This window comes from Protopterus annectens, chromosome 13.part0 (genome assembly GCF_019279795.1).
Source record: "Protopterus annectens isolate FY-2018-M chromosome 13.part0, PAN1.0, whole genome shotgun sequence".
Classification (NCBI taxonomy): Eukaryota; Metazoa; Chordata; order Ceratodontiformes; family Protopteridae; genus Protopterus; species Protopterus annectens.
The window spans coordinates 545,249,819-545,274,009 of record NC_056747.1 but is presented as its reverse complement, the minus strand read 5'-3'; the positions used below and the strand labels follow the sequence as shown (position 1 = coordinate 545,274,009).

The window sequence follows — 24,191 nt, the reverse complement described above, 5'->3', positions numbered from 1 at the left end:
CATGATGATAAGAACTAATAGAAACTGGTTGTGTCTCCATCCAGCCTCTGGTATATGTCTGTGTCTGGTAAACACATGCTGTATTTTAGCCTCCCCTCCCTTAGGCCAAGGTGACCACAACCAATCTCCACCTGCCTGTCAAATGAGAGAAAATGACTCCTGTTGTATTCTGCCAAGGACTATCCTGTACCCCATGTCCACCTACATCCGCTCTATGGCCTTGCTGCTTCTCCATCCAAACCCTCTTCTGCCTTATCAGCAGACCTGCCTTCAGAAACGGTGTGCCATGCAAGTACACCCTGTCTTTCTTAATTCCTCTGCTCTGTCTCTCCTTCCTTCCTTGTATCTCACAGCATTGCAGCCATCTTACATAAGCTTCATTCCAGCTTTCCATAATATGACATTTTCTTACCAAGAAGCTTTACTTACATAATTGCTCAGAGTAACTTGTATGGCAGTAAATATTCAGGAAGTATTCTTAGCACTGTGTGTGTGCTTCCTTCTGCTCCTTGTGCCCATTGCGAATGCTTATGCACTCTGCATAGCACAAATTTATAGTGCAGCCCATCTGGTAACTTTTCCATTAAGGAATAATTGCAACACGTAAATTGGGAATTCTACCAGAGAGTGCATCTCATTTTTATGTCAGTCTTTTGTGAATTTTGAATTCTAGTTTGTCTTTGCATAGCTTCTTGCATACATAATGAATTTGCACTAGGTACAATGCAATTAAAGTAACACAAATACATACAGCAGTGTAGCACATAATATACATTTTATAAGTAAACACTCTCTTGTGGTCTGAGGACCAAATTCTGCTGAACACTCTGAAATGTTCTAGCATGAACAGACTTTGATTAACATTTGACAGCTAAATTTGCAATTGGCTAGCATGCAAACAATGTAAAAAACTTAAGGCTTGTATACTCCCAGTTTGCATATTTCTCTTTGCATAATTATGCAGTTCGTGCTATTGCTGGCGATTTAAATTTATTATGACATGTATGCACTTTGCCACTTACTTTTCTAACTTAAACAAGGCTTCTTATTTGGATAAGCAGCAGGATATCCTACTATTATATATAAATATTCTAGTAAGTATGGGGGAAAAGAACACCTCCTTAACTAAACCTTCCCCCTACCTAGTATTGTACCTGGAAATCGAAATTCTACTTTAGCATTCACTTAGCAGCTGTGGATGTGATGCCATCGACAAGCAGATTCAGTACCAATGAACAAGGAGTGAGATGTGTGGATAACTGAAATACATTTTATCCAATGGGCTTCAAACATCTTAATCAAAAATAATAATATAATAAAAATTAATGAATTTTGGCTTCTGCTGTACATCTATATCTTTTTTCCTTATCAGACTGAAATCAGCCACACTGACCCTCATATCTATTCCTCACTCCTGTAGCTATTTGCTCTTTCCTGCCTTTGCGACTGTTTTCAAGAATGTGAAAACTAAAATAAAATGAAATGTTATGCTCGTGACTGGCAGATACTTGGTAGTCAGTCATGTACCTTCCATAATTCCTTTGCTCTTTGGTAAAAATTAGAGCTCAAATTGCTGTGGTGGGAGGAGCTAATTATGCAAATTATCTCCTCTAAAGAATAAATAATGACAGCAGACTGTCAGAATGCTGATATATCTAAACAATTCCATTTTAAACTGTAACCTACCAACCTGACATAAGATTCTTCTTGAGCAATCTTATAAGCACTGTATTCATTCAACATTGACAGTCACCTGACACCCATATTTTTGCTATATTTTCCTAAATAAGGTCAATTGCTATGCAATATAAATTGTCACTCAAATCCAGTCTTGTACAGTAAAAAGGATCAGAATTGTAACATTCTCCAAAATGTTTTCTGTACGAGTGAAAATTGTTGTGTGTCTATCTGAGTATAATTTAATTACATAAAACATCATTAAAGATGCATTTTTGTTCGTGTTCACTGTTTATAATTTTTATTGAATTTTAACATACATATATATGTGTGTGTACACACTCACACACACACACACACACACACACACTATATATATATATATATATATATATATATAAAAGAAAAGAAGAAAACTAAGCATGCGTAACAGGAAAGACGAATAAATCATTTCAGATAATACAAACTTAATAAAAATCACAAATCTGGCTTTCCAGCATATTTAATAATCAGTGTCTCTAGATTATCCCGGTTCGTGATTCTATGGAAAATTGATGCAACTCTCCCAGGCATGTGCAGGATTCAAACTCTTAACTGGTATATTGCACTTGTAAAGAAAGTAAGCAGTACAAAGTTGAAACATAAATTGGTGAAGTAAAAAGCAAGATAACATACTGATTTTGAGACGAAGGAACTTCCAAATGTCACACTCGTCCAGATAATTATTCCCACACTCATTGTCACTTTCCTGTTATAACGGTCCCCAAGGTAGCCAAACAAAGGAGCTAGCAGTAGGAAACTGCAAATGAAAACTGCAGATAAGAGAAAAAAGAAAGCATCTGTTTATCATACGTAAAATCAGAAGTATTTATTTAACAGTATTATCTTTCACTGCCATCAGTGACATAGCATATAAATGCAAAGTAGGTGCTGTAGGACAACGTTGTGCAAATGGTTACAAGCTATAGGCAAGCAAAAGGCAGACATGCACGCACATACCATATAGATATATATATATATAGGTAGGTACATATACAGACACACACCGAATTATAAAACAACAGTTAATTGAATTTCTCTTTGTAAGTTATAGACGGTTAAGTCCTCGCTTGTTTTTTCTTTCTCTTTATATACTGGTTTTAGCTTATAAAACTTACGATTTTGGATAGTATTCCTACCCATCTAATGTCTAATATCAACTATGTATGCATTAAGCAGCCCCATGGTGCAGAGGGATAAAGCTCTTACTGCATCCCAACTGACCAGTGTTCAACTAATGTAGCAGAAGACTGAGAGACCATGTGGGGAGAATGGGAATAAATGACCAGTGTTCGACTAATGTAGCAGAAGACTGAGAGACCACGTGGGGAGAATGGGAATAAATGACCAGTGTTCGACTAATGTAGCAGAAGATTGAAAGACCACGTGGGGAGAATGGGAATAAATGGCCAATGTTGGCTCAACCATACTGCTGGCAGTCTAATCTTGTTAAAATAGCAGAGTTAAGAACCTGGCAGACCCTTGCTGCAAGCTCTGTACCTCTTGGTTGGGAAATTGTGCATGTGGGAAAGTGTGCAGGCACCTCCCAAAGCCAGCAGTTTTGGGTTTCACAAGGCTGCAGTAGAGTGGAGGGAAGTTAGGGTACAGTCCCCAACAGCAGTATGATGTTTCACCAGTGTCCTCGACCTCCTCACTGGCCACATCGGGGGGTGTGGGGGTGAAGCCCCCCACCTAATTTCATTTAAAAGATGAAAATAACACAAAAAGTACAGAATTTCAACCAAAATATGTGCGGGGCTTCGACCCCCACACACACACACCCTAACTATATATACCAACTCCATGGTCGACTACATTGGGGAAGGGGACAAATCCCTGTTATTTGCCTTAAAGTGTACTGAAGTACTATATGTCAGTCAAATGAGTTGTCGATCAAATGCAGGTAACCCATATTTACACATACAGTGGATATAAATAGTGTACATACCCCTGTTAAAATGCCAGAATTTTGTGATATAAAAAAATAAGACCACAATAAATCATTTCAAAACTTTTCCCACCTTTAATGTGACCTATAACCTGTACAATTCAATTGAAAAACAAACAAATCTGTTAGGGGAAAAATATAAAAATAAAAAAAATGTACAATAAACTGGTTGCATATGTGTGCACACCCTTAAACTAATACTTTGTTGACGCACCTTTTTATTTAATTACAGCATATCAGTCTTCTTGGGTACACACCTGCCATCAATTAAAGAGACTCTGATTAACTCCCCAAAAAAGTTCAGCTGTCCTAGTAGGATTTTCCTGACATTTAATCAGTTTCCTGCTACAGCAAAAGCCATGGTTAGCAGAGAGCTTACAAAGCATCAAAGGGATCTCATTGTTGAAAGGTATCAGTCAGGAGAAAGGTACAAAAAATTTTCCACAGTATTGGATATACCATGGAACACAGTGAAGACAGTCATCAAAAAGTAGAAATAATATGGGACAACAGTGACACTGCAAAGAACTGGACGTCCCTCCAAAATTGATGAAAAGACAAGATGAAAACTGGTTAGGGAGGCTGTCAAGTGACCTACAGCAACACTGAAGGAGCTGCAGGAATTTCTGGCAAGTACTGGTTGTGTACTACATGTAACAACAATCTCCGGTATTCTCCAAATGCCCGGACTATGGAGGTAGGGTTGCAAGACAGAAGCCTTTTCTTACACATAAAAACATCCAGGCCCAGCTAAAATTTGCAAAGCAATACATCAAGCCTCCCAAACGCATGTGGGAAAAGGTGTTATGGTCTAATGAGACCAAGATTGAACTTTTTGGCCACAATTCCAAAAGGTACATTCGGCGCAAAAACAACACTTTGCATCACCAAAAGAACACCATCCCCATGGTGAAGCATGGTGGTGGCAGTATCATGCTTTGTGGTTGCTTTTCTTCAGTTGGAACTGAGGCTTTAGTCAAGGTGGAGGGAATTATGATCATTTCCAAATACCAGTCACTTTTGGCCCAAAACCTTCAGGCATCGTTGCTTGGGATGTATGCTTGGGGTCCATTTTGTGTTGAAAGCTGAAGATGAAGAGGAATTTCACCTTTCAACACAAAATTGACTCCACGCATACATCCAAATCAATAAAATAATGGCTTCAACAGAAGAAAATTAAAGTTTTGGAATGCCCCAGCCAGAGCCCAGACATAAATCCAATAGAAAATCTGTGGGGTGACCTGAAGAGGGCTGTGCACAAGAGATGCCCTCACAATCTGACAGATTTGGAATGCTTTTGCAAAGAAGAGTGGGTAGATATTGTCAAATCAAGATGTGCCATGCTGATAGACTCATACCCAAGAAGACTGAATGCTGTAATTAAATCAAAAGGTGCCTCAACAAAGTATTAGCTTAAGGGTGTGCACACTTATGCAACCAGCTTATTGTACGTTTTTTATTTTTATATATTTTTCCCCTAACAGATTTGTTTGTTTTTCAATTGAATTGTACAGGTTATAGGTCACATTAAATGTGGAAAAAGTTTTGAAATTATTTATTGTGGTCTCATTTTTTTATATCACAAAAACCTGCCATTTTAACAGGGGTATGATGTAAAATAGTTTCTCCGCCTAATCTTTCAAACTTTCTGTAATATATGTTAATGGTGTTGGAGAAAGCATTTTACATAAAAAATATATAAAAAATAATATAGTACTTAAAAAATAAATAAGTAAGAAAACAATTTTACAGAGACACATTCTCAATATCTCTCTCTCTCATACACAGTCTCTTCTGCTTTCACACACACATACATATACACCCACAGTCTCCTCTGGTTTCATATTCGCATTCACTCACACAAGCATAACTCTCACCCTTTTAGCACAAAAAATCTGGACAAAGCCCCAAAATTAGGGACAAATTTTAAATATTGCTATTATAAACTTACAAAGTTGCTAGAATAAAAGGTCTTGTATTACAATGCAGTTTCTGAAAGATATAAAGCCTAAATCTCAAATGCTTATCATTATTTAGTGAATTCACTCCTCACTGATTGGCAAAAACTTCAGAAAAACACAAATTCTATTTTTTTTTCCAAACACCTTTTTTGAATTATCACTTGTGACATAGGCAAATTTACATTCATATAAAGGTAAGCAAACTATATTAACATAAACATTATACTTTACATATATTGCTATATATCATATAACCTAAGCAGTATTACATAAATTATTAAATTCCTGCTATTTTTAACAAGAAACATGTTAATTAAACCATCACTGAGTACATAGGCAATCATACATTTATATAAATAAAAACAAACCACACTAACACAATCCTATTCGCAAGCATTTTACATCGTAAACCATACTGACATACTCCCAGATGTAAACATTATACATCACTTATAATCTACCCAATCATTTTCACTCAAACATTACATAGCTCATTTAAATCCTGCTGCCTTTTAGACCTCATTCCTTCCTTGTATGTATTGTTCCCACAATTCCCAGTTTTTCCTATGTAGTTTGTTCCTCCCCTTTTCTAAAGATCTCAATTCCAGTTGTTTTATCTCTGTTACTATATTAACTACTTCTAGTATAGTTGGTTTAGATTTTGATTTCCATTTTCTAGTAATTGTTTTTTTTTTGGCAGCCACCATTATTCATAAATTTTTTGAGGAACAGACAAAAAATATGAGGCAAAAATCTGGAGATTCTGTGAAGATTTGGACAGTTGAGAGCTATGCACACAAGACTGCTCTATCTCGATCTCTCACACACACAGTCCTCTGCTTTCATACCCTCATTCACTCACAGAAGATCACTCTCACTCTTGCTCTCTCTCAATTTCTCAGACACACAGTCTCTTCTGCTTTCATACACACATTCACTCACACATGCAGACAGAAACATAAACACATTCATACACATAAATACACTTTTTTCTGTTTTGTTTTTTACACTTGCTAAAAAGCAAAAGTACTCTTTAGTGAGTGTAAAGTAATGGCGGCCATTAGTTATTTTGCAGTACGAGCTCCACGGCAGCTTGATATGCTGCCGTGAAGTGGCGGACTCGTTTTTCACCGGGCATTACTTGTACATTAATACTCTGCTGGAGAAAGTTTGATCTCCAGTCAGGGTGATGATGTACAGATTGCCCATTCTCTAACATATAATAATGATATAATAATAAGGAAAGGTTTTCCCTACTCTGAGGAATTATGGAGATAAGGAGAAGAAGGTACTCCTACATAAGTTAGTGTGGGGATGGGAAACAGCAAATGAATAATCCCACAGACACACCTCTCCTTAAGATGAAATAGTGTGGGCGGGACTTCCAAATGCGCTATTAACAGTGTAGTATGAGTCAGTTAAATATCAAGAGATAATGTTACTAAGCCCCACTGGTACTAAGATTTGGCTAAGGTTACAGAGAGACGAGGAACCTACATATTTCAAAAAAAACTATTTGAACAGCCAAATTAACATACAACTACTGTGCTACAACATGATGTTAGTTTACAAACTCAAGAATCTGCAGATGAGAGCGTTGAGCCTTGCCAGAGACTAGTAAAACTGTAAGAGAGAGAGAAGCTATGAGGCAGAGCTGATTGAGAAAATGTACATGTATTTCCTGTAAGACAGCAGCCTGTAAGAACAGTGCAAGTTAAAGGAAGGAGGACTTTAAAGTCTTACCTTGGTACTATTATGAGGCAGATCCAATTTGAGGAACTGAAGAGAAGGAATCGCTCACTGAAAGGATGCGTTCTATTGAAGTTAAGTTAGCAAGTTTTGAAAATGCACAACCATAGCAGAATTCTAAACTTTCTGTCAAGGTAAGGCAGAAAGCCCCATAATGAAGAATTCTAAGCAGCAGTGTTGACAAGAAGAAACTTAACAATAAGAAATATTTCACCACTGTAGTAAAATTGGAAGAAACAAGTGTTCTAATTAAGAGATTTAAACCTATTTCTGTCAGTATAAAACAGAAAACTCAAGTATAAGAAAACTCTAGGCAGCATGTATCTGTTAGTAAAGAAAACAGTAAAACAAGAGACGTTTTGTTCCAATATACCTTTTGCAAGGGGAGGCCATCCTAGAGAAGGAAAAGAAAATGAAATGGTGTTGCCCACCCAAACTGAGACAGCAGGAGAGAGAAATGAAAGTTAAAAGGAGAGGGTAGTGTATACTGAAACACAATAACTTTAAACAGAGTCATAATGATATTCCTTTTCAGTCAAAGTGCAAGAATCATAAACATAAGAAAGATTTATAAAGAAAAATACAAGAAAACATAATAGCAGGGAAATAACATCTGATACTAGGGAATATTAGTAGGAGCTGCCTTTCCTAGGAGAACAGACAGACACCAAGACCCCAATGGCTGTGCTGTAGGAGAGGAGTCTCTGTCTCATGACAGGCTGACATTCATGAAACTCCAGAGATGGCTAACCTTTAAAAAGGCACAGTAAAAAGATGACACTTTAAGCAGAGCAAAGAAAAACATAGCTAAAGTTGTAGAAGAAATCAACCCGTACTTCAAACTAAAAAAATATTTATTGTACAGTGTAAGCAAAGGCAGAGAGGAACTAGTACATCATTCACTGGTGCCCAAAACCAAAGGCAGAGTGCCCTGGTTATGATTAGAGTAAATAGTCATGTACTGGAGACATGCAGGAATATTCAAGACTAAAGCTATGGTCCTAACAAGGTTTTGCTGGTTAGAAATAATGACAGATACTGAAAATACTTTTCTGGATGCCTGGCTAGCCAAAAGACAGCCCCTCACTCAAGCATCAAAAATCCACCGATTCCCATATCTTTTTGTTGATGTCTCATACCGCTGTGGATATTGCTGACCGTTTAATAAAATCAGTTAATCAATTGATTTCAGATGATTTGGTTATTTCTAACTATGCTACCAAGTATCATTAGGCTATTCACCTGTGTAAAGTTAATGTTAAAGCTACTGCTAGGGAGTAAGTGAGTGTTATTATTTGCAATTGCAGGGATAATTAAAGAATTGTTCATCAAGCATGGGTGGGATTCCATTTATTTAGCAAAAGTAATGCATTTACTGTGCTGATGCTTCAAAGTCATGCAGTTACAAACCTAAATGTACCATCCACATACAAATGGACTGGTAGGATGTTTTTTCTGAACACTGAAGTTTATGCTGAGAAAATTAATTTAGGAAGATAGCTAAAAATAGGACCAATTAATACCACACCTCCTGTTTGTCATTAGAGAGGTGCCACAAGGTTTGACAGCATTTAGTCCTTTTGAGTTATTATAGCTTCATTGTATCATAGACAAGTACATGGCTAGCTGCCCTTGTGGAACATTTTAAACATAGCCATTTTCACTTTTTGTGCTCAAAATGACCTATCCCATTTGATTATAGATTGGCCGTACCATCCCACTGTTGATAATTATATATTATCCCTAACGAGAATAACAGGGATCATACCATATATAATTTTAATTATATAGTATCCCTAACGAGAATAACAGGGATCATACCAGATATAATTTGAGGGCACCTTTGCATGGGATAAAGTACTTAGGAACTGCCTCTGTCCATTAGTAGTACAGGAGGCAGTTCTGGGGAACATTTTCTGTTTCCCAGCAATAGATCCAAGTAGCTTTTGAAAATAGATAGGGATGAACTTTGTTTAATGTGGATGAGCAGTCTGTTCTGCAGCAGCGGTAACCTCTGCGAAAAGCGCCTGTACCTCTAAACCATTTTGTTGATGTTACAGAAAAGGCTTAGATCACTAGACTGAGTATTTCTGATGCCATTTGACTTGCTGATGTGCAGTAATATACAATAAATGGCAGATAACCTCACAGACTGTTAGATATAGCTAGAAAAACATGAGAAGAGAAAATCCCTTTTAAAAGTGTCATAAAACAGTGTTCTATTCAAATTTATAAGGTAGGCTCTGAATGATAATGCTTATTGTAGAGGAACATATGGAAAGAGCCTAGATTATACAACAAGAAGTGTAAAATAGGAAAGCAAAGCCAAGAGAATTCATAGCCAAAGCCCAAGAGTCGGTTTTGGCTTACTCTCAGCCAATACATTTTCAGCTGAGTGGCAGAGCCCATTTGAAATAGTGCAAAACATATATATAGATTTAAATAAAATAGTAAGAGAAAACAGAGCAAACATACCATATCAATATAATTAAGCAACGGAAAGAAATACAGTAACTTTTAATTAGCTTAATGGCAGAAGCTAATAGTTCTGGAGAAAAAAGGAAATTGACTCATATTCCTGCACTTAAGGTAGATGGCACACTAGAAACATGAAATAAGAAAGTTTCTGTTAAGAAATAAGGAAGTGTTTTAGAATGGCCAGGCAGAAATGAAATAATCCAGCACCATATTGAAATGATTCCAGGAGAAATTGTTTAGCTTGGCAGTAGATTTTTACGGTGCCGAGTTGCCAGCTCGATGCCCAACCTTCAACAAAGGCATGCCCATTCACGCATGTCTTTCGGAACGCCACTTGACTGCAGAGAGGACATGCAGACTCCACACAGAAGGCACTCCCCACACTCCAGCCGAGAATCAAACGGGAGAACCTCTTGCTGTGAGGCAACAACACTACCGCTACACCACCGCGGATACAGATACCAGAATAACAGCAATAAATTGTGCAAGATTAATTACAAAAGATGCTTTTCGATTGTTATTATTATTATTATTATTATTATTATTATTATTTGCCAAACTGTTAATTTAACAGTTTGGCAATTACTTAACTAATGCACAACTACATACTTATGCTAATCCAGTTTAATTAGAGGTGGCACCCAGAGTGGCATCAACATCTCTCATCTGGCCATTAATATCAATGTTGTACATACGGATCCATATTTTTAATCTTCCTCATTTGGAAGCTATATTTAAAACCTTGTAATTTTCTCAAGACTGCAAAATGAACTTCTGTTTTCTTTTTATACATAAAAGTGTTCCCATGCACAAAGATGCATATAAACACTTTTTTGTGTAAAAGTAAAAATCATTTTGTGCTTTTAGACATGATCTTTAAGGTTAAGTGGGCAATAGAAGCAGATAATGACTTTAACCAGCTAAAAAAAATAATACTCTGCTTAGAGTCTGTCTTAGCCTGTTTAGATTTCAAGGAAAGATAAGAACTGCAAGGAGCCACCATGAAAAGTAGAAAAGTTTAATATAAAACGAGCGCTTTCACGCACACTCAGGTGCGCTTCATCAGGTTACAATTAAACAATGAAGACCATTCTCTCATATACACAGACAGATTTCAATTATGCAATCCATAAAACAGTAATTAGGCAATTAGAACTGTAATAATTTCAAAATTTAAAGGAGCAAGGGTTCTTAAAGCTCCAATACCAAGACTCGAACATGCAAATACATTGCAAGTAAAGTTGCATGGTTTGTCACCAATAAAATAAAAATAAAATATATATCAAAAATTATATGCATGTTTTCAATATTAAAACTTCTCTACATGTTATCTGTGAGCTTAAATAACAAGGTTCGTCAAGCAGCATGTACTGCAAACTAAGGATAATATTTGGTTAAGATCATTTATCTCATACTAACGTTCTGGTCAGAAACCCTAATATAAAATATTAGCCTTTAATGTCAGTACCCAAAATCACTATTTGCTGATCTGACTGGGAAATATATTACCTGTGCGCTAAAAAACCATGCCTCACATTTGACGGTAAGATGGTAGGTCCATCATAGGGCTAACAATGTTCCATTGCTACGGAATCATGCCCAAAAAATTTTTTTAAATATATAAACAATGCAAAATGTTGCTTAATGCCCAACATCGACAAGTTCGTCATACATATAAAGTAAAACAATTATCAATCAGATCAAGATTCAAGGATGTTAAAAATGCGTAAAAACTAAGACATGAAAGCAAACACATATATTAAGTATACATTCATATCTTATATGGTTATCTATTTATATTCATGTAGTAAACATTTCAATTAATTAAGTTTAAACTACTTAAAATTATGTATTGATCTCGTAATTAGATTACTAAATACAACCATGTATGGTGAAAATACAAACAAAGACTCCTGAATCCATGATCAAACATGGATATACCAAGCTTATGTATGATGGAACAATGGTATGGAAATATAACAATAGGAACCTAAGTCATATACAGAGGAACCAATGAATGAAGCTGGCTTATGATGTAAGGAGGTTGTTGCAAAAATGACTGAGATTATTAGGACAAGCTTTCTATATGGACCTGAGATATTATGGGTAATTAATATCCAGGTTAATTAAGAAAAGAGGGTATAACAAAACATCTTATGAAGACCCTAAAAGGACAGGGCGAATGCTAACCATTGAGTTGAGACCTGGTTCAATATGGGCCTTTAGCTAATGCACAACTACATACTTATGCTAATCCAGTTTAATTAGAGGTGGCACCCAGAGTGGCATCAACATCTCTCATCTGGCCATTAATATCAATGTTGTACATACGGATCCATATTTTTAATCTTCCTCATTTGGAACCTATATTTAAAACCTTGTAATTTTCTCAAGACTGCAAAATGAACTTCTGTTTTCTTTTTATACATAAAAGTGTTCCCATGCACAAAGATGCATATAACCACTTTTTTGTGTAAAAGTAAAAATCATTTTGTGCTTTTAGACATGATCTTTAAGGTTAAGTGGGCAATAGAAGCAGATAATGACTTTAACCAGCTAAAAAAAATAATACTCTGCTTAGAGCCTGTCTTAGCCTGTTTAGATTTCAGTAGACCTTTTTATAGTTTATACTGATGCACCAGATGTAGGCCGAAGGACAGTGTCATTGCAGATCTTTAATGAAGAAAAGCATCCCATATGCTTCAGAAGTTTCATAGACCAGAATCCATGTATTCCATCATTGAGTGAATGCTTGCCAATTAATTCAGCGTTATCTCCACTGAAATATTACTTTCTTCATAGTGAATTTATGTAACTTAGACATACATGAACTCTAGATAGATAGACAGCCAGATAGATAAATACTATGCAATTTGTTTAGTGTGTGTTTGTTTTGTTCGTATTTAGAACTCACTGTTATTGCAATGATCATTGGAGCATTTCTCCCTAGGCCTGAATTATAAATTAATTTTTATATGATTGAACTATCCCAAACAGTGAAACCAAGTACATGATAAGTAAAATCAATCTGAAAGCTAATGGCCAATAGTTAAGATGTTAGACGCTGGAAGTGCTACAAAAATAATGCATTCAATAAACCACCTTTAATATGACATAACTGCTGCAACATTTAACAAATGTAGTTTCTCAAATTATACTGATTTCTTCACAAAAAAGTAACCATGCAATTCACCTGATTTTATAGGCTTCATCATGTGATACTAAAACTACTTAAAAGCATTCATTTTACAAAATCAGTTGCAATATATATATATATATATCATATTGTTTACAGTATTTTGACATTTCATTTAAAAATAGTAATGGCCATACGAACTGCATTTGCTTTAGTAGAATTACACTCTAAAACAGATAAAATATGTTTGAAATATATTTAAAACATTTTCAAATGACTGACTAAAAGGAGAAATGACCACAGAGACCCAGCACAGCAACATGGTATGAGTCCAGACAATGCCCGGCAAATCTGATAAATGTGTGGACTGGAGGAGTTTTTGGTCACTGGATCATAATGACTGGGTGGTGACTTACTTGTGTAGAACAGTATTTTGTGTTGGACAACCAGATGGATGCTAAATAATTTTATAGGTGGTAAGAAGCTGTGTATATGCTATCTGATGGGGTAGTTCTAACCAATTTAGGCTTTTTAGTACTATACAGTGGTCGGTTCTGAAATGGGGTTTGCTGCAAATGTAGCCCTTTATTATAGGATTGTTCAAGTTTTGCTTTTTTTGATGCCTAGAGGTTAGTAAGGATAGAAGCAACATAAAGTAGTGAAGGGAGGAGGCAAGCAGTGGCAAGTGTAGTTTTAATTGTACTAGAAAGTTTTTGGCTGTGTAAAGAGCATTCCTAGTTTTGGGGTGATTTTTTAAAATGCAATTTTGTATATGTAGGTAAAATTTGAGATTATCATCCACTATCATCCCTAATAATTTGTTATGAGAAGTGACTTCAATGGTTGTATTATTAAGACAGAGGATTTTAAATTTTGTTTTTCCATAAGTGAGGGATTTGGGGGAACAAAGTAGTTTGTTTTTTGGGGGGGACTGTTGAGCATGAGTTGTGAGCTACAAAGCCACGTATCAATGGCTTTTAAAGCTTCCAGGGTAATTTTTGGATATCTGCTTGGTCATCTGATGTGTATATGAGTGTAGAGTCATCTGTGTATGGTATTGTATTAGGGAAGCCTGTTGTGTGGCTGTGTGGATGATGTTAGTGTGAATGTTAAAGAGGAGAGGACCAAGGATAGAGCCTTGTGGTACACTGGTGGTGACTGGGAGGCATGGACACTGTGTATGGAGTGCCATTTTACTGACTGACACCTACTGGACAAGTAACTTTTAAACATTAGAAGGGTGAGCTGAGACAGACATAGTAAGGACATTTGAAATAAAAGTTTGCTGTGACAAACTGTGTTGAAGGCTTTAAGCAAGTCTAGAAATAAGGATGAGACTAGATTGCTATTATCTCTAGCTTTATAGAAAGTATCAATAAAGGTTAGAAGTGCAGTGCTAGAACTATTGGAGGGATGGTAGCCGTGTTGTGTGGAGAAAATGAGTTTTTCCTGCAGGATATAGGTTATCAGTTGTTTCTCAAAACATTTGTCAAGTATTTTGGAGAGGGGAGATAATATTGCTATAGGTATAAAGTTAGTGATATCTGCTGAATTTCCTCCTTTATGTATAGGCATAACGTGTGTGTTTTTTTCCAAAGATAGGGAATGTGAGATTTCCTGAATTGACTTAGTTATAAGGATTAAAACAGGATAGGCAAAGCTATTGGCTGCTATTTTAAGGCACTAGCTTGGAAGGTCATCAGCTGAAATAGAGCATGGTTTGAGTTTGTTTAAGAGTAGTTTTATATAGGCAGGTTTAAAATTAAACAATATGTATATTTTCCGCAGCTACTTCTAAGTATATAAAATAAAAAACATTGTTAAAATATTTCAGATTTTTGTTACTAAGGATCACTTGTCTGTGATGAATAAAGGATTGTTGGTTTGGAACACTACCTGGGTTTCATGATTTTTGGAAGTTATTGTGACTGAGTTCATCAACAAAGTTTTAAGACTATTAGTTTCTGTTTTTTTATTTTCGTAAATACTGCATTCCATCTACCATATTGGAATGCAGTAACACATTGCTCTCATAGTCCTGATATGTTACTGTATATGAATCAGAATCCCCACTATTTGCTGCGCTCTGGTTAAGTGATGCTCAGAACATTGTAACTGGAAGGCTGCAAGATTTAATTAGATAACACAAAATTCACTGAAGAGTGAGAGGTTATGTCTTGTATTCTGTCTTGCTTTCTCCATTTTCTTAGTGTATGTGCAGTCTCAGAGCTGACAATTATGCAGGGTTTGGGGGCTTACCTTTATTTCAGGGGGTGCTATAAGGCTTGCCTTACTGCAAAAACAAATGTCTTTATGTATTTTGCAGCCTTGTGAGTACTGCTGTTTTCAACTGTGACCTCCTAAGAAATTGTGGTGGTTGATTAATTGTATCCAGAGTAAACAAGATGCGATTACTCATAGTAGATCTGTGTGAATCACACATACGTAGCTATTTTACCTTCTTTATTAATTAAGCAATGAGCACTCTAGCAATGAATTTTATCTTCATTGTTTTGTATTTAAACAAAATGCTTTTCTAGCATCATATTGTCCCCATTTACTCAATAAATATGTAATTACATAACAGGCACTTTTTCCTTCACAGCTTTAAAATTAACAAGCAATATTTTTGGTCTTACATTTTTTATACATACTTAAACTACATTTAAAATATCCTCTGCATATAACAATTTCATTTTAGAACATCCCTCACCCCCATGCAAATGATTCAGTTTGGTTAGTTTTGGCTTCTGAGGCACAGCAAATGGCCATGTCATTTTCACTATATAAATGTTGAATAGTTCACATTGTTCCATTGCCTGGAATGAGAACGTTAGATAGTGACATGTGCTTCTGCCTTTAGGCCAGTAGGTGATGCTAGAGTGCCATGGTCAGCATAGTCTAGTATTGCCTTCAAATTTAAAAGTATGAGTTATAATTTTAAACTGTTTAACAATATCCTTACACTTCTTTTTATCACTGTAATACTGCATTTTGAGGTGTAATTTACACCATGGAAAAAGGTGAAGATGACATAGTAATACTTTCAATGTAATAACATATTTTCCCTATACTTTCATTCCCTTTCTGCATCTTAAAATATTTTGTCAATGAGGAAATCTGGTGCCTCTCTTCTTTTGCATTTTTGCGACTAGCCCTTGCTGCCACCAATTTTACATAACTGTTACAGTCATACCTCTCAACTGTAAAGATTTTCATAGCATGTCCAGATTTTTGCTTCATATTTTGGTCTGTTTCTCATAAATTTGTAGTTTTCTGCCAAATCATTGACACATCATTAATGAGTAAAGTCAGAAAAATGACAGACATTTGAGTTTCAGACTTCATACCCTTCAGAAAATTCATACTAATGCAAAAACCTGTTATTCTATCAACTTTCTAAGTTTGTAAGAACACTATTTAAAAGTGTCCCTATTTTGGGCCTGTGTTCCCCCATTATTTATGACTCTGTCCAGATTTCTTGCTCTTAGAGGTTGAAAGGTATGGTTACAGTTTAATGTAGTTTTTCCACAATGTGTGATTTTTAATTTGAAACTTACACTTTTTAGAAGGGGTTCTGACAACTTCATTCTGAGGTACAGTAGGTAGTCCACAACATTTTCTGATGGAGTTACATAAACAGTATTTTGGGGGTTTGTGGGGCATGCTAGTCCATGTGATATACTGCACAAAATATATACTGCTAAGGGTAAGGTTACAGATCTAAAGAAAAATAGGGCAGCTCTGTTCTACTGCTGCCCACTTGGGAGGAACAGTGGGAATAACAGTAAGGGTTACTGAATTTGGAGCTAAGCCTGAAGTCAGCAGTGGCAACAAAAACAACAACAAAAAAGACAAAATAACAAAACATCAAACAATGCACATTATGGTCCTGCAAAAGTTACACACATAGTGCAATTCAGGAAATATAAGCAAAGCTGAATGTTATATGAATGAGAACTGGTTGTCAGAGAACTAAGGGTAACCCAATGACCCAAGGATGCTATCAAGAACCTAAGGGCAGAAGTATGAAACATTGTGACACAATTTATCTAATAACAGATTAATTTACTCTGTAGTAACAGTGTAACTGCTATTTATTTTATCTTATTTACATACTCAGCTAGGACCATGGAGGTTTTAACACATAAACTGAGACTCACTAGAATGAAATCACAACGCAGCAAATTGGCAAAACTAAAAAAAAACTTCCGTGCACCCCTTGTAAAGGGTTTCACCACTGTACAAACTTACTTAATATAAAATGCACAAAGGGAAAAACTGACTTATTTTGTCTTTGAATTTTTCCAGTACTGGTTGTGGGTAATTAAAGACCTTCCTTGTAAGGGGGGGGGGATGGACCACCCAGGGCTTTGGCTATGAATGTCATGTCTGTACCCTAAAAATGCCATTGTCACTGCTGAACTCTGGGGATGTCATGTTCTAGGCCAGCTATTGTCTTTCAAACACTACAGATGGAAATGCAAGTAGTTGTTATATCTCCTGTTATTTATAACCAGAGTCTTAACTTAAGGGATGTTTCACCAGAAGCATAGGTAGGATGGGGTTAAGGGAGAAACTGCCCTGGGCACAAGGTGTTAGAACCATGATCAGCAGATGCTGATCAGTGGGAAGTGTAGTACAGGCATTCAGTTCCACACCAGCATTTTTGAATGGCATTCATTTCTGAATGTCGGTATGGAAATGAAATACAACTTTTGCTGTCAAGACAGAAGCACTTGTCTCAGAGTTTCATATGTGGAATAACTCGTAGCAAGTGGCTTGCTACAGTTTTTAATAACAGAAGACTTTTTTTTTTTTTTTGCCTCTCAACAGAGTTGAAAGTGGCACAGATTCAAGAGGACCTGACATTCCTAGGAGAGAGACGAGGAGTTCCGGCAAATTGAGGAATTATTTTTGAGCAAGCCATGGCTCTGGGTTTCAAATAAACAAGTTATTATTGATATTTATTAAGGAAACTAATGAAAAAATATTCAGAGCAGTGCAGCAAAGCAGGGCAAGACTGAAAATGTAGATGGAAAATGATTTAATATGCTTTCCCTCTGGACACATCACCTAATCCCCCACTCCTCCTTTCACCAGTCAGGCACTTTTGTCTTCCTCACATTATTTCCCTACACTAATATGTGACATCTTTTCCACGTTATATATATATTGCAGATAGTTCATTTCTGTGTGCCTTTAACTTACTTTTGCTAGCCTTTGCAATTTGTATTCTATTCCTTCACTGCTTCACTCTCTTCTTCTTCCATTCTATTACTCCCTTCCTATTGTCCCCTATTCTGTGTACATTATCATCATTATTATTATTGCTGTTATTGATTCATTGTTATCTTCACACAACATTTTATTTGTATTCATACTACTTTCAGTAAACTGGCTCATCTACTCTCATTTTGTCCAGTCCGACACTGAAATAGGTCCATTTGAATCAATGCTCTACTCCAGTTATCAAACTGAATAAGTAAATGACCCTTGGAATTTTTCACAGCAATCATGGTGTTTTATACTTTTTAGAACTTGTGGTACTGCAGCTTTTAGGGTGTAATGGGTTCAGCTCTCTCCATCACCTTTGAAGCAATAAAAGTATAAAATTTGGCACCGATGACTTTTGAAGCCCTATTAAAAAACATACAAACCCAGCTGCTATTGTGATGTTTTGTGTGTGTGTGTGTGTGTGTGTGTGTGTGTGTGTGTGTGTGTGTGTGTGTGTGTGTGTGTGTGTGTGTGTGTGTGTGTGTGTGTGTGTGTGTGTGTGCGTGTGTGTGTGTGTGAGGTCTGGCTGCCATTTATGTGTTGGAGAGCATGTTGCTTGTTACCCTTATCTTTTCATTTTATTTTATTTATTATTTATTTCACATTTGTTAACCAGGATAGTCCGATTGGACAGCAGATGTCCATTTTCAGCAGAGTCCTGGGGAGAAAAGCTCAAGCACAGTACAAAAAGATAGAATACAATTTACAATAACATGAGAGAAAAAGTTGTAGATTACTTTAACATAGTATAACAAGTTACAACACTACTTACAATAGGTCGGAGTATACATTTAACTTTGCAGGTAGCTGTTACATTATAAAGATATTTTAGTTAATAGCAATGAGAATTCTATTGTTGGATGAAAAGGTGAAACATGTTTATACAGAATGAGCATAGCAGTTGCTGTATTACACTGATGGATGGATCAACAGGTGACTACTTGTAGAAATATTTACAAGTATTTACAGTAATTAATTTACAGTATTTACAGTGAGGATTAAGATGAATTCAGAGGAGTAAAGTACAGTCTGAACAGTGACCCTGGCAGAGGATGCACGTGAGTTGTAAAAAAGGTTTCCCTGTAGTAGTATGTTGTTTTATGGTGGCTTATTACAGTTGCATAGATGGTGAGAGAAGAGATATGATTTTAGGAGAGTCTTAAAGGAGGATGTAGAATTTAGAAGTCTGAGGGAAGGAGGAAGATTGTTCTTTTGTTATCGTTTCATGGTTTTCCTTGTTGCATTTATACTGTTTAAGAAAAAACGTGAATAAGAAAAAACTCACTTTAATAACAAACAGATCTTTCGGGAATAACCCTTCTTCAGTGCTGTTAGAATAGTAAATGAACTCAGTACATACACATACATATATATATATTATATATATATATATACCACAATTAACATAAGCATATGAAATAGCCAACCTATAAAAAACATCTAAAAACACATCAATTAAAATTTAAAACAACAGACTTGAAATAAAAAATTTATAAACACGTAAATACATGAGTATTGCCTAAATATAAGAATCATGGACCAATATATCAAATAATAAATAATATATAATATTTATCAATTCATATTATTATTATTTGTTATTATATCATATTATTTATTTTAATTATGCTAATGATATTGCTTTTGTTTAAAATCCAAAACAGGTTTAATGGTAATCATACTATTTAAGCCTGGTTTCTTATCTGCATGTAATTTAATGATCCATCTATATTCAGCAATTTCTAATTTATTAATTATATCACCTAATCGCAAGTTCTTATTTATTACCTCAAGTACTTTGAATTTAAAATTATGCGTAGTATCAGTCTCATTTCTATGTTGCACTAAGGCATTTGTAGATATATTTCTTCTCATTTCAGAGATAAACCCATTGGTTGAAGTTTCGTTTTGCATTTATAGTGTTTGGCAGATAATTAATATGAGCCATACCTTTCTGAAACTCCTGTAACACTGTTTACTAAAACCAACAAAATACACCTTATACCATTCCAGACAAACGATTAAAAATCAAAAAAATGTCGCCCTTAAGAGTAAAAAAAATAACTGCTTTTATTCTTCTTTAATTGTAGAACTTCTTCAGACAAAACTAAACAAGCAGCGATCAACTGCTTATGTAATCAATCAAATATCACCATCTAGTGGTCAATCAGCAAATTACATGTTATTTTATGCAGAAAAACATTTTTTAAAAATGCGTTCCATTGCATGTCTCAAGTTCAGTCATTATAAATTTATATAAGTAACATCAATAAAAAGAAAAAAATACATTGAAGTTATACATTATCTCTTTTGAACAATAATAAACTGTTAATAGAGATTTTATGATTAATTTCTGGCTTATCGCATTTGATAAAGGTTGCCTAAGTTACTCTTAGTCCCATTGTGCTTCTCAGTTCCCACCCCTATAAAAGGGGGGGGGGGCGCATTCTCTAACACAAAAAAATGTATATATTTATTTTTAATTCTGACATTCAAAAGCATGCTTACTCAAGGCATTGAAATTTTCTCCCATAGAGATTGCACAAACATGTTGATATATTATTTTTCTGAGAGATTATTTTCAGTTTTGCCATTGTAAAATGCCAGACAGTTCAAACACTAGGTGAGATACACTACTCCCTTTGTGTTACAGCTGAACTTACTATTTAATGCTATTACCTTAGGGTAGTTAGAAATTGTAAAATTTATTCCCTCAAAAATAAATCTACATTGATTGCAACTACCACATTTCACCATCCTTTACTAGCTATGCAATTGCTTAATATTTCTTATAACAAAACAGATTTATGATTGTAAGACCTATTTGATTAGACATTGTTTGAGTATCTAATGACATCTAAACCAGTTATCCTTAGTATATTTTATATATATATATATATATATATATATATATATATATATATATATATATATCGCCCAACATTTGAAGACAGAGTATTTTGGAGAAGAGCTGGTTTCATTTAGTTGATTAAGAAATTATCCAGCCTATTTCACAATTAATTTGCCTCATTCTAAAAATAACTACTATTTCAGCATCATACACATACACGCTGATATAGTTCCTGAACCAAAAATAAAAAGGTCACTCAGGCAAACCAATTAGTAAAAACTACAAGAAAAAATAGCCAAGCTAGAGTTTTCACTGTGTGATACCTTAAACCTCCTGTAATAGAGGTCCATGGGATATATGCAGATAACCCCTTAATTACTTAAAAAGAAAACAATCATGGACATTCAGAAGCCTGAAACACTTGAGATGTCCTTAAAGGTTATTTGCATATATCAAATGGGCCTCTATTACAGGAGGTTTAAGGTATCACACAGTGAAAACTCTAGCTTGTCTAGTTTTTTTCTTGCACTGTCCCCTGCAGAGTTCCTAAGCCAGCAGAGAGCAGAAAAAGCAACTTTCTTGATCATAAGTATTTTTTAAAACTTTTTGTTTGCATTTTTCGATCTTTTAAGCTTTTCGACTACTGTTTGTGCCTTTATTACTGTGTTATTGCCTTATTTTCCTGTGTTTGTGAGCTTATATTGTTGATTGCACTTGTGGGCTAAAGTATTGCTTAAAAGTAACTAACAGGCTAATACACTCAAGTGTAACAGCCTTTGATAGCAATTTAGTCGAAAACAAAGCATTTACTGCATTTTTTCCTGTCTGTTTGAAAAAAAAAAAAAAAAATATTTCTCCTTTCCTAAACTTTACTTGCTAGTTGTTCCAGTGATCAGATTTTGCTGATCCCTGGGCTTTGTATTTGGTTTCTGTGTTCCTCCATTTTCTTGTGTGGCCAGAGGTAGTTTCTTTACTCACCAGTGGGAGTGGGGAGTACTGAGCTGCTTGTTTGTCCTCAGAGGAGTGGTTAGAAGCAGCAACTTGTAATTTGTTGGCCATTTTGGGTCATTTCCTGTTTTTTCCAGCCCTCTGCTATAAAGCACGCGTTAGCGCGCTTTAGCGCGGAGCTGCTACCGTTGCACACTAGGGCAGCGCCGGTTAAGCAGATTTAAACTTTTAGGGCTACCTAAAGTTCACTCTTCAAATTTTCCCTTAAAACTACCTTCCTCAAAGTGTACTACTGTTCTATTTAGTGTATCCTCCAACTATATATTATCTCTACTTGACTCCCAAGTAGACTATTCTCTATCCGTATAGCTAAGCACCTGCTCCTACAGTACTTATCACCTCGATACAGCACTCTTGTTATAGAAAGTACCCCAAAAGTTTAAGTTTTTTAAGTTTTTCTGTCTATTCCTTCTAGCATGTCGAGTGATCAGTTGCTAACATCCTCTCCTGCTCAGCTGGTGAACCTGGGATTATTGAGGCAATGTTACAATTGCCTCATGTACACAGACAACCCTCTCCTCCTCCCACAAAACACAAATACATGTGAGAGATGCAACTATACGGCCAAACTGGAGGCTGAGCTCTCTCAACATAGGACTGGCAAGACCAGACAGGAGGAGAAGGTAACCACACACACTATAGACCCAGTCTCACATAATACCATCACAACCTCAAATCATACACATAAACACACAAAGACATACTCGGAGGCTCTGATCAAAAATCTAGCAAAACAGCAGAGGCCACCAAAGCATACACCCAAACAACTACCACCTCAGAACACAACACCTGCATCACATAGACCACACAGTCAGAGTGTCAAGCAGTCACAGCCCTTAAGGCCAAACACTATGCCAGACACACTAGTCATTGGTGACTCCATAGTCAGACACACTGACGTCCCGCTCACCAGACTGAGTAAGGAGAGGGTCACAGTAAGCTGCCTGTCGGGTGCTAGAATCCGCCACATAACGCATGCACTCAGGTCTCTCAACAGCAGGTACAAGTACGACTCAATCATTGTCCACGCTGGTGTAAACGACCTGAGACGTACCTCCCTGGACTACATGAAAAGAGACATAGAGGAGCTCTCTGATTATGTAGCCCAGGCAGGTATGACCCTGACCTTGAGCAGTATCCTACCTTCACCAAGAATGATGCCACAATACAGAGATAAGATGATCAGTTTTAACAATTGGCTTAAACTCTGGTGTCATTCAAAGGGGATCCAATGTCTGTCTGCCTGGGATGACATGCTGGACAAGCCACGCTGCTTCAAGGGACGGCTTGCACTTGTCACCCTGGGATTCCGGATTTTGGCAAAGGCTCTTGCCACCCCATAGTGCCTTTTTTAGGCAAGGCTCAAATTCTAAACCTACCACCCTAGAACAAAACAAAGAAAAAAAACTAAGGGTAATGCTGCTCAATGCCAGAAGTCTCAACCTCAAGATGCACGCACTCGAGGCCCTTCTCAGTATGGAGAACATCGATGTCTGTGCTGTGACAGAAACCTGGTTCAAGGCTCCTGAGAGCACCCCAGCACTATCAGGTTTTACCTCATATCATGCGTTCCGACCACAAAACCCGGACAATACCAAGAAAGGAGGAGGGGTATCCATATTCATCAAGGACACCCACACCTCAAGATCGGTGGCATCGCACGATGCATCGGAAACCATCCAGGTGCAATTAACCATAGGCAAGACTGCTATGCAAATTGTAGCATGTTACAGGCCACCCTCGCAAACTCAGGAACCTCACATGGCCTTCCTGAAAACACTGGAGGGATAAATGTATCTCCGAACACCATCATACTAGGTGACTTCAACTACCCTAATATAGACTGGGAACACTACTCAAGCCCAAACACTCTATCCCAAAAGTTCCTGGAATTCATAAACTCAAATGCCATGGAACAACTAGTCACCATCCCCACAAGAGGAGAGAACATACTTGATCTCATCATCACGAACATGGGAGCACAATGTTCAATGCCAGAAGTATACCCCTCACTGGTGAGATCTGATCACAAACTAATCTCGCTGGAGGTCCTCATCCCGCCCCCCC

General features: G+C 36.4%; 1 protein-coding gene across 1 annotated transcript in view; it reads right to left on the bottom strand.

Annotated features, from left to right (window-relative positions):
- LOC122787460 (protein spinster homolog 3-like) overlaps window positions 1-24,191 on the bottom strand; it is a 517,894-nt gene that overhangs the window by 267,526 nt on the left and 226,177 nt on the right. Inside the window, exon 3 of the mRNA XM_044054192.1 lies at window positions 2,353-2,489. Within this exon, the coding sequence (XP_043910127.1) occupies window positions 2,353-2,489 (137 nt within the window). The remainder of the gene's footprint in view (window positions 1-2,352; window positions 2,490-24,191) is intronic.